At 41.5% G+C, this 14846-nt stretch overlaps 1 protein-coding gene across 1 annotated transcript in view; it reads left to right on the top strand.

The window, feature by feature from the left end:
- The window catches only part of LRMDA (leucine rich melanocyte differentiation associated), a 1143906-nt gene that overhangs the window by 610669 nt on the left and 518391 nt on the right, over positions 1-14846 (top strand). The window contains exon 4 of the mRNA XM_063133299.1: positions 11058-11192. Within this exon, the coding sequence (XP_062989369.1) occupies positions 11058-11192 (135 nt within the window). The remainder of the gene's footprint in view (positions 1-11057; positions 11193-14846) is intronic.

Below are 14846 nucleotides of genomic sequence, written 5' to 3'. Positions count from 1 at the left end.
ATTTTTCCACATACACTTCCATCCTCTTCTTTTTATCTTTTTCCTTATATAATTCTTCGTAAAATTCCTGAATTTTTTTATTTTATCCTTCATTATGTGACAATAATTCCCTTGCTTATCTTTCACTATTCCTATCCCATTCTTGGCTTTTTCCTTTTGTGTGAGTCTAGCAAGCATTCTAGAATTTTTATTACTATTTTGGAAATATTCTCTTTTCATGTAAATTAAATTTTTCTGAACTTCTTCTAAATTTATATTCTCTAATTCTTTCTTCTTTGCTTGTATATCTATTAAATTATGTTTATTTTTAGTTTGCCAATAATTTTTCTCCAAATTTTTTATCTCTTGCTCTAACCTTTCCTGCAGTGCAACCTGTTGCCTCTTTAAGCTACATGTTTCCCTAATACAAATCCCCCTTGTTACAGCCTTCATGGTATCCCAAACAACTGCCGCCGTCGTTCCTCCCTTTTCATTTATTTCCCAGGTTTCTGACAATTCCTCTTGCATTTTTTCAACCACTTTGCTATATTTAAATATCTTTGTATTCAGTCTCCACCTTAACGCTTCTCTATAGTTCTTTCTAACTGTGAAATCTAAACTTACCAATGCATGATCTGTTACTCTAATTACCCCTAATTCCATTTTACATACCTTAGTTGCAAACTCTCTAGAGACAAAGATATGATCTATCCTAGAATACGTATGATGGACTGGAGAATAGTAAGTAAAGCCAGGATCCGCCCCCATAAGAAATCGCCACCCGTCAACAAAATCCTTTTCTTTAATTATTTTGTTTAACATAGTAATGTTATTCCTCTTTTCTGCACTAGTGGGGTTTGACCTGTCAACGCTATTGTACATAACCATATTAAAATCTCCAGCCAAAATAACATATCCCTCCTTAAATTCTTCTATTTCTCTAAATAACTCCTCATAAAATTCTCTTTCTGTCATTTGGTGCATAGACATTAATCAAAGTATCTATTTTACCTTCAATTTGACCTTTTATCAAAAGATATCTACCTTTCCCATCCTTTTTAATATTCTTCAGGGTAAATCCACTTCTTTTTGAAATCAAAATGGCCACTCCATTTTTTTTAAGTCTCCAACGACTTTTCATAATAGACTGACCATTTCAGACGAATTTCATTTACCCCATCATTACATTGGTGCGTTTCCTGCAAAAAAATAATATCAGAACCTTCTCTATTTAGCAATTGTTCAATTCTCCTCCTTTTCACGACTGCCCCCAGACCCTTGACATTGAGCGTTGATATTTTTATTTTCTTATCCGTACTTAGTTCTTTGATGTTCTTTCCGATCCCTTGTGCACTGAAACTCAAATTTACATACATAAAAACATAAAACCCCTTTCAAATCCCTCCCTCCCACCCAACCATACTCCTCCCTCCCATATCTTTTCCCCCCACTAAATCCCCGGCAGTCTAGCACTCCGGCCATTAATTATTAACCCTTGGGGGGGATAAAGCCAGCTATCTAGAACCAGTAAGGCTTCTAATTAATTCAATACTGCTTATCATCTCAGTGTTGTCCAATTTACTTCCCACCAACTGCAGCTCCTCCTTCTCCGCCGTCATCAGCCTTTGAAACAGCACCATCGCCATCTCGGGGACCCAGATCTAAACTTTGGAGTAACTCCATCCCTTGCTGCAAAGAGGAAACCTTATAATGTTTCCCCTTATACGTAAACCGCAGAAAAACCAGGTAGCCCCAAGCATAGTTTATCGATCTTATCTTGACCTCCTTTGTTATCGGCTTGACACTGCACCTCCAATTTATAGTTTGTTGACAAAGATCATTGTAAACTTGAACTGTAACTCCTTGAAACTTCAGCTCCCCCAATGATCTCAGCTCACCCATAAGCTGCTCTTTTTTGAAGTAATTTGAAAATTTCAGCAGGATATCTCTTGGATTTGAACCACGTCTAAAGCCTCCAACCCTGTGAACACGCTCCACATCCTCTTCTCCAATTCCCAGGGTTGGGACCAGTTCTTTAGGCCAACGTGGCAAGATCTTTCTGAGGTCCTCCCCTTGCTTCTCCACAAAATTACGAAGACGAACTGACGATCTTCTGTTTTGATCCTCCAGAGAAATCAGTCTCTTCTCGTGCTCATTAAATTCCAACTCATGCTTTTCCTGCAGCTGTTGCATTTGCTTTCCCATCTGATCCACTTCTGTTTTAAGAGACTTTATTTGCTTATCATTCTTAGCAATCTCTGTAGCTAATTGATCCACATGCTTATTTATTTTTCAGCTTGTTCATCAATTCTCCCAAAAATTGCTTCTTTTGTGCCTTTCAACAATTCTCTGAGTTCCGCAACAGTCGCAGGCTGTGAGTCTGGCTCCATGCCAGCTTTCGCGGCCATTTCTGACTCTCCTTCACTTTGTTCGCTATCTCCGTCAGAATCAGTTAATTTTTGGAGACGCAAAGCGGTGTTATTTGAAGGGTGCTTTCTCTGCTACTTAGATTTACCGACTTGTTTCTTTTTTGGTGGCATAGATTGGATTTTATCCTTATTTTTTCGGGCTACTCTCTTACTTTCACTTTTAACAAAAACAATTGCCGTTTCGCAACTGAGCACTCTGGCGGGGGATTTATTGCCGTAATTAAACAGTAGTTACTGAAGTGGGGTTATCACCATCAATCACTCTCCTGACGCTGGCTTTCTTCCAACAAGTTTTTCATTCCAAAATAACACACTCCGTCAGAGAGAGTTCTCAGAGAGATCGGCTTCTCTAGGCCCCCACTTTTCTACAGCATAATTGTCCAGTTTCCCATACTAAAACAGTTCAATCTTCCCCCCCGTCTTTCGCCCAGAGCTTCCCAAACACTTCTTCGCCACTTTTAGCCCATTTACTTTAGATGATAAGATTATTCGGACTCACCGTCCTAGAGCAAAGAAATGCCCTACTGGTCCATGTTGTCGCTGGCTCCGCCCCCTCCTCTACATTTTTATCCTCACAACAACAACCCTGTGAGGTAGGTTGGGCTGAGAGTCTGTGACTGGCCCAAAGTCACCTAGTGGGTTTCCATGGCCGAGTGGGGACTAGAACCCGGATCTCCTAACTCCCAGTCCAACAGGGGAGAAGGGACACAGGAGCCCTCTGGGATGCTTAGTCCTCTGTCCCTTTGACAAACTTGATGGGCCAAGAGTGACTTAGATACACACAGATTAAAGTTCCTATTTGTCATACTCATGCAAGTTGCCATGTGGAATCACCAAGTAAGATAAGTAGCACTTGATAGATGTGTTGTTGCTTTTTTAAAAAAAGATTTGAAACTTTGGGGGCTGGCTCTTAGGTATTTTGCACGTCAGTGAAAATTTGTTAGATTGTATAACAGGTTTGGTATACAAGTGGGCGCCAAGGATCTGTTTTAATAGTACTTTGCTCATTGGAGCTTCCACAGAAATGGTTGTTCTCTCCTTGTTTGGTTCTGAAGGGGGATTTACAGGCAAGAGGGAAAATGAGTTTTAGGATTTATCTGATGGCACGTTTGTATGTGAGCATAAAACCTTGTCAATAAAGCCATAAGAAGGGGATATAAAGTGGGCCACATTAGACAGGATGCAGGAAGCACATGAAGTGTTCCTTGACTTTTTTTTATTTGAATTAGCTGTACCCGGCATAACATACGCCGTTGTAGCATATCTTAAAGTTTATTAATTAAATATCATCACGGGGGCGGGGGCTGCTTGGAGGCCGCCGATAAAGCGCCTTCTGGCAGACCTGGGAGGGGAGTACATGTCCCCCTCTCCCCAGGGTTCCTGTCAGCCTTGGGCCGCCCACCCAGCTCGCATGAGATTAGGCCAGGGCCTTGGCTTGCAGCAGGCTAGCCACCTCCCACCCAGCCGCCAAGAGCCCCGGCCGTGCCTCACTCATGCTCCGGACCATGGCGCTGCCCCCTTCATGGAGGGAAGCGAAGAGGCAGAAAGGGGGGTAGCGTTACCTTGGAAAGCCCGGAGGAGTCGGGGGAGGGGCTTAGCAACCTGCATCAGCTGACGTTACACGTTGTTACTGTTGCTTAGCAACCTGTAACAGCTGAAGCCTTTACAGAAACATACAGTACCTAAGCGTTTTATATATATAGATATGGCAGCAGGAGGCTACAAATTTCATAGAGAAACCACTAAGTGAAGGGCTGCTTAACCTTTTCCCCACAGACGGTACGCTAAAGACCACCCTCCCAAGCCGCTTTTCTCCCTGTATGGAAAAAGATGTGGGTCCAGTATTTCCCCCCCATATGAGTGAAAGAGCAGCTTGGGAGGGGCAATTTTTCTCAGAAAAAAATGGACCATGGAGAAAGGGTGAAGAACCCTCTCCAGCCCACTGCTGCTCTGACCACATTTGGAGCCCTTCTAGGTGAACAGAAGTGAAAAAAAGAACAATTGGGTCACTTCATGTCTCATGCACCACATATAGTTTTGCCCAGTATCTGGAAAATAACAATAACTAATAATAATATTAACAACAACAACAACAACAACAACAACAACAACTCACTACAAACCTACCATATAGGTCTTTTTTATATATAGCTTTCCAACTTTACTTGCTGGGCTATTTGTTTGGCTACTGCAAATAAGATGTAAATTGGAATACACATCGTGAGGGGAAGGTCTTCAAGGGCAAAAGTTCTGTTTCTATCCTGTGGTGATGCCACTGCCCTTCCGTTATTGAGGTGAAGCAATGGGATATATTTCATCTGCAAGAGATAACAAAGATAACAGGAAAACATAAATCAAAGTCGGGACAAGCAACATAAGAGACCTGAACATTTAAGATAACCACATAATAATTGTGGTACACAACTCTAGGCATGAATGAGTAAAAGAGTGACTTGTTGGTTTAAACCAGCAATTTGTTCCATTATTATTATTTTTAGAAAAAGAGTTGTCCTTGTATGTACTCAACTAGATGCAAATTAAGATAAAGATGACTTGATAGAAAGCGTTCAAAGATTTTCAAATCAATATGTCTATTATGATGATGATGATGATGATGATGATGATGATGCTACCTTGTGTAGCATTTTGGCTAACTCCATGAGCTGAGACATCCTTGATTCAGATCTCACCCCAGTCATGAACCCACTGGATTGCTTTGGACAAGTAGCATTACAGAAATATTTATTTATTTATTTATTGCATTTCTATACCACCCAATAGCCGAAGCACTCTGAGTAGTTCACAAAAATTAAAACCATTCAAAGTATTTAAAAAAAGGATCGGAAAGGAACCTCTCGTGCAAGCACTTGAGTCATTGCTGACTCCTAGAGGGACGCCTGCTTTCACTGATGTTTTCTTGGCAGACTTTGCAGTGGGGTGGTTTGCCATTGCCTTCCCCAGTCACGGTTACCTTTCCCCCAGCTAGCTGGGTACTCATTTTACCGACCTCAGAAGGATGGAAGGCTGAGTCGACCTGAGCTGGCTGCCTGAAACCAGCTTCCGCTGGGATCAAACTCAGGCCGTGGGGAGAGTTTCGGCTGCAGTAACTGCTGCTTGCCACACGAGGCTCAATATAAAACAACAGTATAAAACCATAATATAAAATACAATATAAAACCACAACCAGGATAAAATCAGCAGCAGTGCAGAAATACAAATTTAAAATGCAAATTTAAAACAGCAAAGTTAAAATTAATTTATAGACTGTTAAAATACTGAGACAATAAAAAGGTCTTCACCTGATGTCTGAAAGAATATAGTGTAGGTGCCAGGCGAACCTCATTAGGGAACTCATTCCCCAGCTGGGGTGCCACAGCAGAGAAGGCCCTCCTCTTGGTAGCCACCTGTCTCACTTCCTTTGGCATGAAATAGAGCAAACTGCCTTGACTATCCTCTAGCCTCTTGGTCTGTCTAGCTGAGTAGCGTGTTCTCTGAGTGGCAGTGGTTCCTCAGGGTCTCAGGCAGGGAACGATCTTTACCATCACTTGCTGCCTGACCCTTTGAAGAACTCTGTGCCTCCGCCTTTTACCTCTGGTATGTAGGTAGTGATACCAGCTTTCCTAAGGATTTCCAATCATCTTTATTTGAAGGATAGTTGAGCTAATGTATGTAATGATGATGATAAAAAAATGTTTTTAACACGTGAAATTTAATTTTCATTTCATTAATTACATTTCTATACTGCACAATAGCCAGCGCTCTATGGGCACTTTACAAAGACTATCAACCTTAAAAATATACAAACATATAAACAGAACACACACACCCAAGCTATTAAGAATAATGCTCTATACACCCAAGCAGTCTTTGTAAGTATTTCACAGCTACAGAAAAAATCAGTTTTTCTAAGATTTTTCTGCTGTTTAATTTCAACTTTCTGGGGTCGGTGGGTGGGTTAATTCCAAAATCTAGGATCTTTGTGAACTGCCCAGAGAGCTTTGGCAATGGGGCAGTCTAGAAATATAATAAATGAATGAAAATTTATTTATTTATTTATTTATTTAAAATGTTTATATCCTGCCCTATATCAATAAGATCTCAGGGCAGCGTACAGATAAAAGCATACAGTATAAAACAGTAAATATACACAGCTAAAAACAAATTAAACCATAAACCAAGTTAAATTAAAAGCAGTAAAACTATTAAAACAGTTAAAACAATGTGCCAACTTAGTGAATTCAACCATTAAAAGCTTTGTTAAAAAGCCATGTTTTCACTTGGAGCCGGAATAAAATCAGCGTTGGCGCCAGTCGGGCCTCCAAGGGGAGGGCATTCCACAGTCAGGGTGCCACCACAGAGAAAGCCCTCTCCCTTGTCCAATCATAGCGAATGTGTTGTGCTGGTGGGATGTGGAGAAGGGCTCCTCCAACAGATCTCAAGTCTCGGGCAGGCATATATAAGGAGAGGCGCTCTCTCAAGTATCGAGGTCCCAAGCCGTTTAGGGCTTTAAACGTCATTACCAACACCTTGAATTCCAACCAGAAGCGTATAGGCAGCCAGTGCAATTCCTTCAAGACCGGTGTTATGTGGTTTCTGTAAGATATACCCGCTGGAGTACATCTAGAGGCAAAGCTGGAGGCATAAAGCTGAGCAGGAAGTGCCAAAGACTGGATGGATGCCTTGCTTGCTCGCTTCTTTTTAACCCTTTATTAACAGCTGGGGGCAAAGGCACCCTGACAGCACTGAAAAAACTTTTTTGCCAGTCTTTCACAACACCATGTTTCAGGTACTCCTCAGAAAAGATGAGGTGAGATTGACTATGTGGTGTTTCAAGGACCCCCTTTCTTAATATAGTGGGGAAAATACGTTTTTACTTTTATGGTGTGGAGGGGTCTATGGCCCTGCCAAATGCTGTTTAAAATTATTAGTTACTTGTCATGCCTAAAGATGCTTAACCCAGATTATGTTCTGTCTGTTTTCTGTGGTAAGAAGCATAAAGGGTGAAAAGCGATATTTTGTATATTTTTATCATGAACGAATTACTCCCTTTTCTTTATAATGCCACAAACACTTAGGAGGAGGAGTACAAAACCTTTTAACAAAGCTGAAGTTTTAACATCCCCGCCCAAGTTATATTCTTCCTTGTTATCTAGCAAAACTATTTTTTCATTTTGCATGAAACTTACTAATTTGGCTTTTGGGGTAATTTTGGCCCAACTGTGAGACTTTCCCACTGTGTTTTATAACATATAATAATATTATAATTTTTAAAACAGATATTGCCGTTCAATGAAAGGTGCGCAATAAAGCAATATATGACTTGCAAATATGTTTAACAAAACTTATTTGGGATGGTGACATAGAATCATAGAATAGCAGAATTGGAAGGGGCCTACAAGGCCATCGAGTCCAACCCCCTGTTCAATGCAGGAATCCACCCTAAAGCATCCCTGACAGAGGGTTGTCCAGCTGCCTCTTGAATGACTCTAGTGTGGGAGAGCCCACAACCTCCCTAGGTAACTGATTCCATTGTCGTACTGCTCTAACCGTCAGGAAGTTTTTCCTGATGTCCAGCTGGAATCTGGCTTCCTTTAACTTGAGCCCGTTATTCCATGACCTGCACTCTGGGAGGATCGAGAAGAGATCCTGGCCCTCCTCTGTGTGACAACCTTTTAAGTATTTGAAGTGTGCTCTCATGTCTCCCCTCAATCTTCTCTTCTCCAGGCTAAACATGCCCAGTTCTTTCAGTCTCTCTTCATAGGGATTTGTTTCCAGACCCCTGATCATCCTGGTTGCCCTCCTCTGAACACGCTCCAGCTTGTCTGCGTCCTTCTTGAATTGTGGAGCCCAGAACTGGACGCAATACTCTAGATGAGGCCTAACCAGGGCCGAATAGAGAGGAACCAGTACCTCTCGTGATTTGGAAGCTATACTTCTATTAATGCAGCCCAAAATAGCATTTGCCTTTCTTGCAGCCATATCGCACTGTTGGCTCATATTCAGCTTGCGATCTACAACAATATAAGGGTGCCTTGGCACCTTAAAATATAGGCTAGAGAGTGGTTGATAAACTAACACCACATTTACAGGGGTCTATATATATATATATATATATATATATATCCCGTTTTACTCTGTACAGCACCATGTACGCTGATGGTGCTATATAAATATATATATATATATATATATATATATATATATATATAATAATAATAATAATAATAATAATAATAATAATAATAATAATAGTGTGTTAGTAGCCAGGAAATTAGCTAAGAAAAAACAAACTCTGTCTGGCACATTGAAACATAAATGATGCAGAAATTCACCCAGTGTTCCCCAAAAATGGTGAATGCACATAGGCTGCTCGGATAGCATGTGCTGGGGTTGCAATCAATGAGAAACTTACTGCTATTAGTGGTAGTTCACAACTCATGAGTATTGCATTCTTAGATTTGTGCAATTGTTATGTATGTTAACGATGCCATTTTTTGTTTGTTTAAAAAATGCAGGATTACTTAGAACCCATTTATTTGTGTAGGTTTTTGTAGTTTGCATTGTGGGGTATTATTGACCCCAATGACTTGTGTGCAACTATACTATTTTACTGGAAACGGGAAAATCTTTATAAAGACATTTATTTTTTTATTTGCAAATGATGTCAGGCTTATTAACCTCTAGCAGGTATGCTATTTGTACGGCTTTCTTGGAGTATATGTGATCCCAATATCAAATTGTTACTTTGTTTGGTGATGGAGGGTTAAAGGCTCTAGGGAGCTGAGCTATGCATGACAAGCTCAGTAGACACCTGAACTGTGCAGTCCCAGAACTAGACTCCCCTCTCAAATATGCAAAATTTTTGTACACAAAACGCCAAGCTTAGGAAAATCCAGCTCAGTTCTAATTGTGGGAATACTTGTCTTCAAATGGATGTTAATTTCTAAAGCCTGTCCTGTGGATATGTGTGCAGTGAATGCATTAAAGCACTTTCAAATGTAAGGCATCCAAGACTGCATGTGTCACCGTGCAGCTATTTCAGTGGCAAATTTTACAGTTTCCTTCCACTTTGAAGTCATATGTGTGGTATACTACAACGTTCTTGTGGTAAGATTTGGTTAAGCATTTTATGCCTACGTGTAATAATTTACTACATGATGTGGTGCCTTTCTACTTTTTGGTATTGCAGATGGACTGTTGTCATTTGACTCCATTTTAAAAATCATTTTTCTAAATGGGCTGTAATATATTCATTACACACAAAAACTATGGTTTAAAAAAAATGTTTAGACTCTGCAGTTTTCAACCAAGCACCAACAAGCAGGAAAATTGGGAGTTAAGGCTCAAAAGACTTAACGCTACATTGCCCCTAAGGAGGCAGAAAATGCAAGTGAAACTCTCAATCTCCTAAAGCAGATAAACCATGAAGACAGGATGGAGAATATGATATGCAGAGGTGACTGTGGGGTTGTAGAAAATTGATAATGAACAATTGTGTGCTGTAAAATCAGATATGTGACTAAGGCTATGTTTGGGTGGGCACCCCCCCTTGGTGCTGGACATGGCCCCTGGGACCGGACATGGTGGACACGCCCCTTTGGGGGCCGACCATGCTGTCCTCCTTTTTGGTTTCCAAAATATGGTCACTGTAGCTTTCATACCACTTTCATAGTGCAATATCCTGCTTGGTTTAGATTAAGCTGGAGCATACATGCACTATGCCTCAAAATGGCCACCATATTTATTTATTTATTATATTTTTATACCACCCAATAGCCGAAGCTCTCTGGGCAGTTCACAAAAATTAAAATCATTAAGAGCATAAAAACAACCAACAATCTAAAAACACATATTCATTATAATGGGATAAATAAATATTAATTAAAAATCAACAAAGGGGAATTTTTAAAAAATGCTATTCTACCAACTACCATGAAGGGGAAGAAGACACCACCACTGGATTAATTAATTAATAAGGCTTTAATTATTTCACAAATCAAGAGCACACATTCTAGCTAGCCCTTTCGTAGCTATCACTGTAAGAGAGATTTCCCCCCTTTTCTACTTTAAACTGCCCTCCTTCCCTCAATCTTTCACCGATTTTCTTGAAATTTTCAGGTTATGTAAAACCAACATTTCTTTTAAATACATGTAAATTTCAGAAAGATTGGTGAAACAGTTTTGGTTTTATAAAAGTTAGAATGACCAGCTACTCATTTAGAATTATAGAACTTGTTTTTCCCTGTTGGCCCTTTACCAGAGACTCATGACTGCAAGTCCCTAAATTTTGTGATGAATGTACTGTGAAAGTCACTGCTTGTTGCCATGTTGGAAAAGTTTCATGGCTCCAGCAATTGCTAACCATTTCCCCATACAACAGCCATCATTTTGTCAAAGTTTTTAATATTTTGCAGAGAATCATCTAGGAAAGAAAAAGAAGAGGGGAAAAACCCAAGCAAGATTCTGCCAAAACCTTGGATCTAGCCCCCTTTAGCTTGGGAACAATTAATTTTGCATTTCCCCAAATGCTGCACTGTCTATAGTATGTGTGATATTGGGGTGTATGTGTTGTAGTTGTGGTTATTTAAAAGCCTTTTCCCCCGTTAATGTCATTGAATCCTTAACCCATAACTTTGGACAACACATAACTGAACTGGAGAGCCTGCTGGATCACTTGGTTGATACAGTACCTTCCTTGGAGTACCTCAGTTTGCTGGGAAATACGGCATGCCCAAACGAACTGGTCTGCAAAGACAAGGATGAGGGAGACTACCAAAGGTACAGGTTAGTATCTTGGGCTGCTTTCAACTATAAAATATTCAGTCAAATTTAAATGGCTGCTGAGGTAAAACAACTAAACAGCAAATAAGAGGAACTAATAGCCTAATGTATATTGCAACTCAAGACACAGGCCAGCTTACAAGGATTTGGGGGGCATGTGTGAAGAATTGACAAAATTATTCTCTCCCTAACCTACCCCACCTGTATTTATTAGAACTAGGGTAACCATATGAAAAGGAGGACAGGGCTCCTGTATCTTTAACAGTTGTATTGAAAAGGGAATTTCTACAGGTGCCATTTGTATATATGGAGAACCTGGTGAAATTTCCTCTTCATCACAACAGTTAAAGCTGGAGGTGCCCTGCCCTCTTTTAAATCTGGTCACTCTGGTATAGCTCCTGCAGCTTTAACTGCTGTGATGAAGAGGGGATTTCACCAGGTTCTCCATATATACAAATGACACCTGCTGAAATTCCCTTTTCTATGCAACTGTTAAAGATACCGGAGCCCTGTCCTCCTTTTCATATGGTCATCCTAAGAGAGGCCCTTTTATGAGGGAGGCTGAGAAACCTGGGACAGGTTTATGGAAGCCATTTAGGGTTGCCAGGTTTCTTCAACCTCAAAGTATGGTTGCTAAGGAGCTGCATCTAGTGGGAATATACAGTTGAAGTTTTTAGTTCCTTGTGGGATCAGAAGACTAACCGGTGCTTGGTGAGATGGGAAGATGTCACCTGTTGTATGAGGAGAAGACTCTGGCTGACCTTCATGAGTGGAGCCAGGTGGACATGGGGGAGTGAAGCAAATAGTAAAATGTCTCAAGCCCCTTCACTCATTTTAGTCCTTTCTATGGAGACCCTGACAAAAAGGGTAAACCTCTGAAACTTGGCAACAGGAGACCTATTAAGAATAGCAGAGTTAGACATAGACAAATATGAGTCATGGGGCACAATCCACTGAGACATTCTCCTGCACATGCCTTGTTGAAATTGACTCAAATGTATGAATTTTCACTTCCATGCAGGGCCTATGCAGACCGACCCAGCCCTTCTCTGACCTGACATGATTATGCAAATTACAGAAGCTTCTTTTTAAACCCTATATAGAGGTACCAGATCATACAACTAGTGACTCCATGCAATTCCCAAGCTCACCATCAATCACATGTCTTTTCACAAATGATCACATGAGGGTTGCAAAGTATCAACAGTCATAGATTTAATTGGTGGAGGCCAATCTCAGCCAGCTTATTGGCACAGCATTGTGTATTTCCTCACCCCTCTCTCTCACATTGGTAAGGAAACACACAACGCTGTAAAATCAGGACACTAGGGGGGATCTACACTACTGCTTTTAAAGCGCTTTAAAGCACTTTGAAAACGTTTTGAAACCTGTATATGCAGTGTGTCCTGGGCCCCAACAGTTGTCAAAACTGTTATAAAGCGCTTTAAAGCAGTAGTGTAGATCCCCCCAGACACAGGGACGGAGCAATTAAATTCAGCAGCACATTCAAAGTACCATGTAGTTCTGGCATCAGATTATGTAAGACACAAGAAAATACATATTAATGTGATGCCATCACTGAGTGATGAAAGTGTGTTTGTGTGAATCAGCTCTTCTAATTACGATCACAAATTTCAGATGGAAATGTTTGGTGTTTTCCACTTAACTGTAATGAATGTATTAAAAACCTGAAGTGAGGATTGTCCGGAAGAGAGAGGAATTTGCTAGCTGTGGATTTATTTATTTTTCTTTTGCTAATGCTGCTGTTAGTTGAACTAGTTGAATGTTAGTTGAATGACAGACCCCCACCCTGATCTGTAGTAGCCATTCCATGCTCAGTGTTTCAGACTTTTTTAAAAAATAAATGTTAAACTATCTTTAGAGATTAAAAACAACAACAATATTTGTAACAAGTCCAACTTCTGAAATGTGCATAAACGTGTCACCTTGGCTTGTGGGTGAGGGAGGACGCATGAAAGAAGACACAGACACCAGAGCATTGGGTATAACTAGGGCCTCTTTATTGAATAATTACGTTAATCCATCCCTCCCCGGATCTGAGTGTGACAGTGTGGGAATCTCACATCTACTCAGGTCTACTGCCTGCCAAAGGGCGAGCCACTCTCCAGGCAAGAAGCCGGTTCATCGGCTCCCTGCCTGTACAACACTCTGAGAGTGTGGGGAGACCATCCCACTGCACCCCTGCCTGCTGCCATAAGGGACAGTGGGTAGATGCAGACAGCATGGTCTCCAACTGCACACCATAGCCTGACTCGTGAGCCACACAACCCCGAGGAGCAGGTCCTCTGGCTATGCAGCTCACCGCCAAGGGTGCCAGTGGGCTCACCGTCCCTGTCCTAGGTTTAGATTCCTGCACCTTCCTGCCACAAAAGGGGACCAAGCCTCAGCTTAGGTCCTCTTTCCCCCACCGACCCGGGAAAAATTCCCGCAGTCCCACACTCAGATCCTGCAGGAAAATATCATTTCCTGCATCGGAAAGGTGGACCCCATCTGCCCTATATAGCTCTGTTCTGTCTGGTGAAATGTCGGGGTGCGGGATGACCCATCCCCGCTTACCCCACAAAAACGCTCTAATTTCTCTGTTCACCTTGTGAACCGCCCTATTTAAACCTTTGATATTATGTCCCTCATGCCAATGGCGCCGAGGGAACATGCAAGACCACACGATCCACGTCAGTGGCCATCGTCTCCAAATATATTCGAAATCCTCCCTAGCTTGTATAATTAGGGCCTTTCCTTTTAGAAGACCCAAATCATTACCTCCCAGGTGAATCACCAACACCTGTGGAGGGCCAAACTTACACTCAAACTGTGATAGTGTGTGAAAGAGACCTCCCCATCTCAAACCTCGCCGTCCAACCCAGTGTATGGCGGCTTCCAGTCCAAGCCTCAGCTGTGAACCAATGTTTGTCCGAGACGCTCTGCGATGGGCCCAGAACACCATACTGTGTCCACATATGAGAATCAGGGGAGGTTCCAATCTTGACTCATAATCTGGTGGGAATGAAAAAATCGTTAATTCCCAATTCAACTAATAACGAACATAAGTCTTGAAGGCTCTGGAACGCCATCTACCGATGGCCCGAATCTTTGTTTCAGGCATCCCGGCCACTGCTGCCATAGATGCCGCTCCAATCCGGAAAGAATGTGTTCCAAATTGGCAATTATCCAATCCCATTGCTTTCTTGGCTACTGACCAAAACTGGAACTTGGTTAATGGGGACTTGTCAGCATGTCGGAATAAGTATCCCTGCCCAAGTCCTCTTGCAAACAAAAAGGCTCTCATTGCTGCTACTGGGCAAATTTCAGGACATCTAGCGGATGCTAATATTATACTTGTGCCTCTTGCTCTCTGATCCATCTTGGATTGCCTAAGGGCAATCCTAATCTCATCCCCAAGGATTGAGATGTCCTTAATTTGAAAAGCTTTGTTAGACACATCCTTTTTAGAGGATGCCAACACCTCGCTAACTCGGAATGCACCGAAAAACATTATCAAGGCACTGGCGTGAAACAAATCCTGTTCATAAGGTGATGAACATACTGCTGCCCACTGTTGATGCAGTTCCACCAGTATTTCCGGGGTAATTGGCTTGCGTTTGTCGGAAGGGGCTGGTGCAGTTCTAGCCCAGCCCT

The sequence above is a fragment of the Elgaria multicarinata genome, chromosome 8, assembly GCF_023053635.1.
Source record: "Elgaria multicarinata webbii isolate HBS135686 ecotype San Diego chromosome 8, rElgMul1.1.pri, whole genome shotgun sequence".
Taxonomy (NCBI): domain Eukaryota; kingdom Metazoa; phylum Chordata; class Lepidosauria; order Squamata; family Anguidae; genus Elgaria; species Elgaria multicarinata.
The sequence above is the reverse complement of the archived record's forward strand: the minus strand, read 5'-3'. Positions and strand labels throughout refer to the sequence as shown.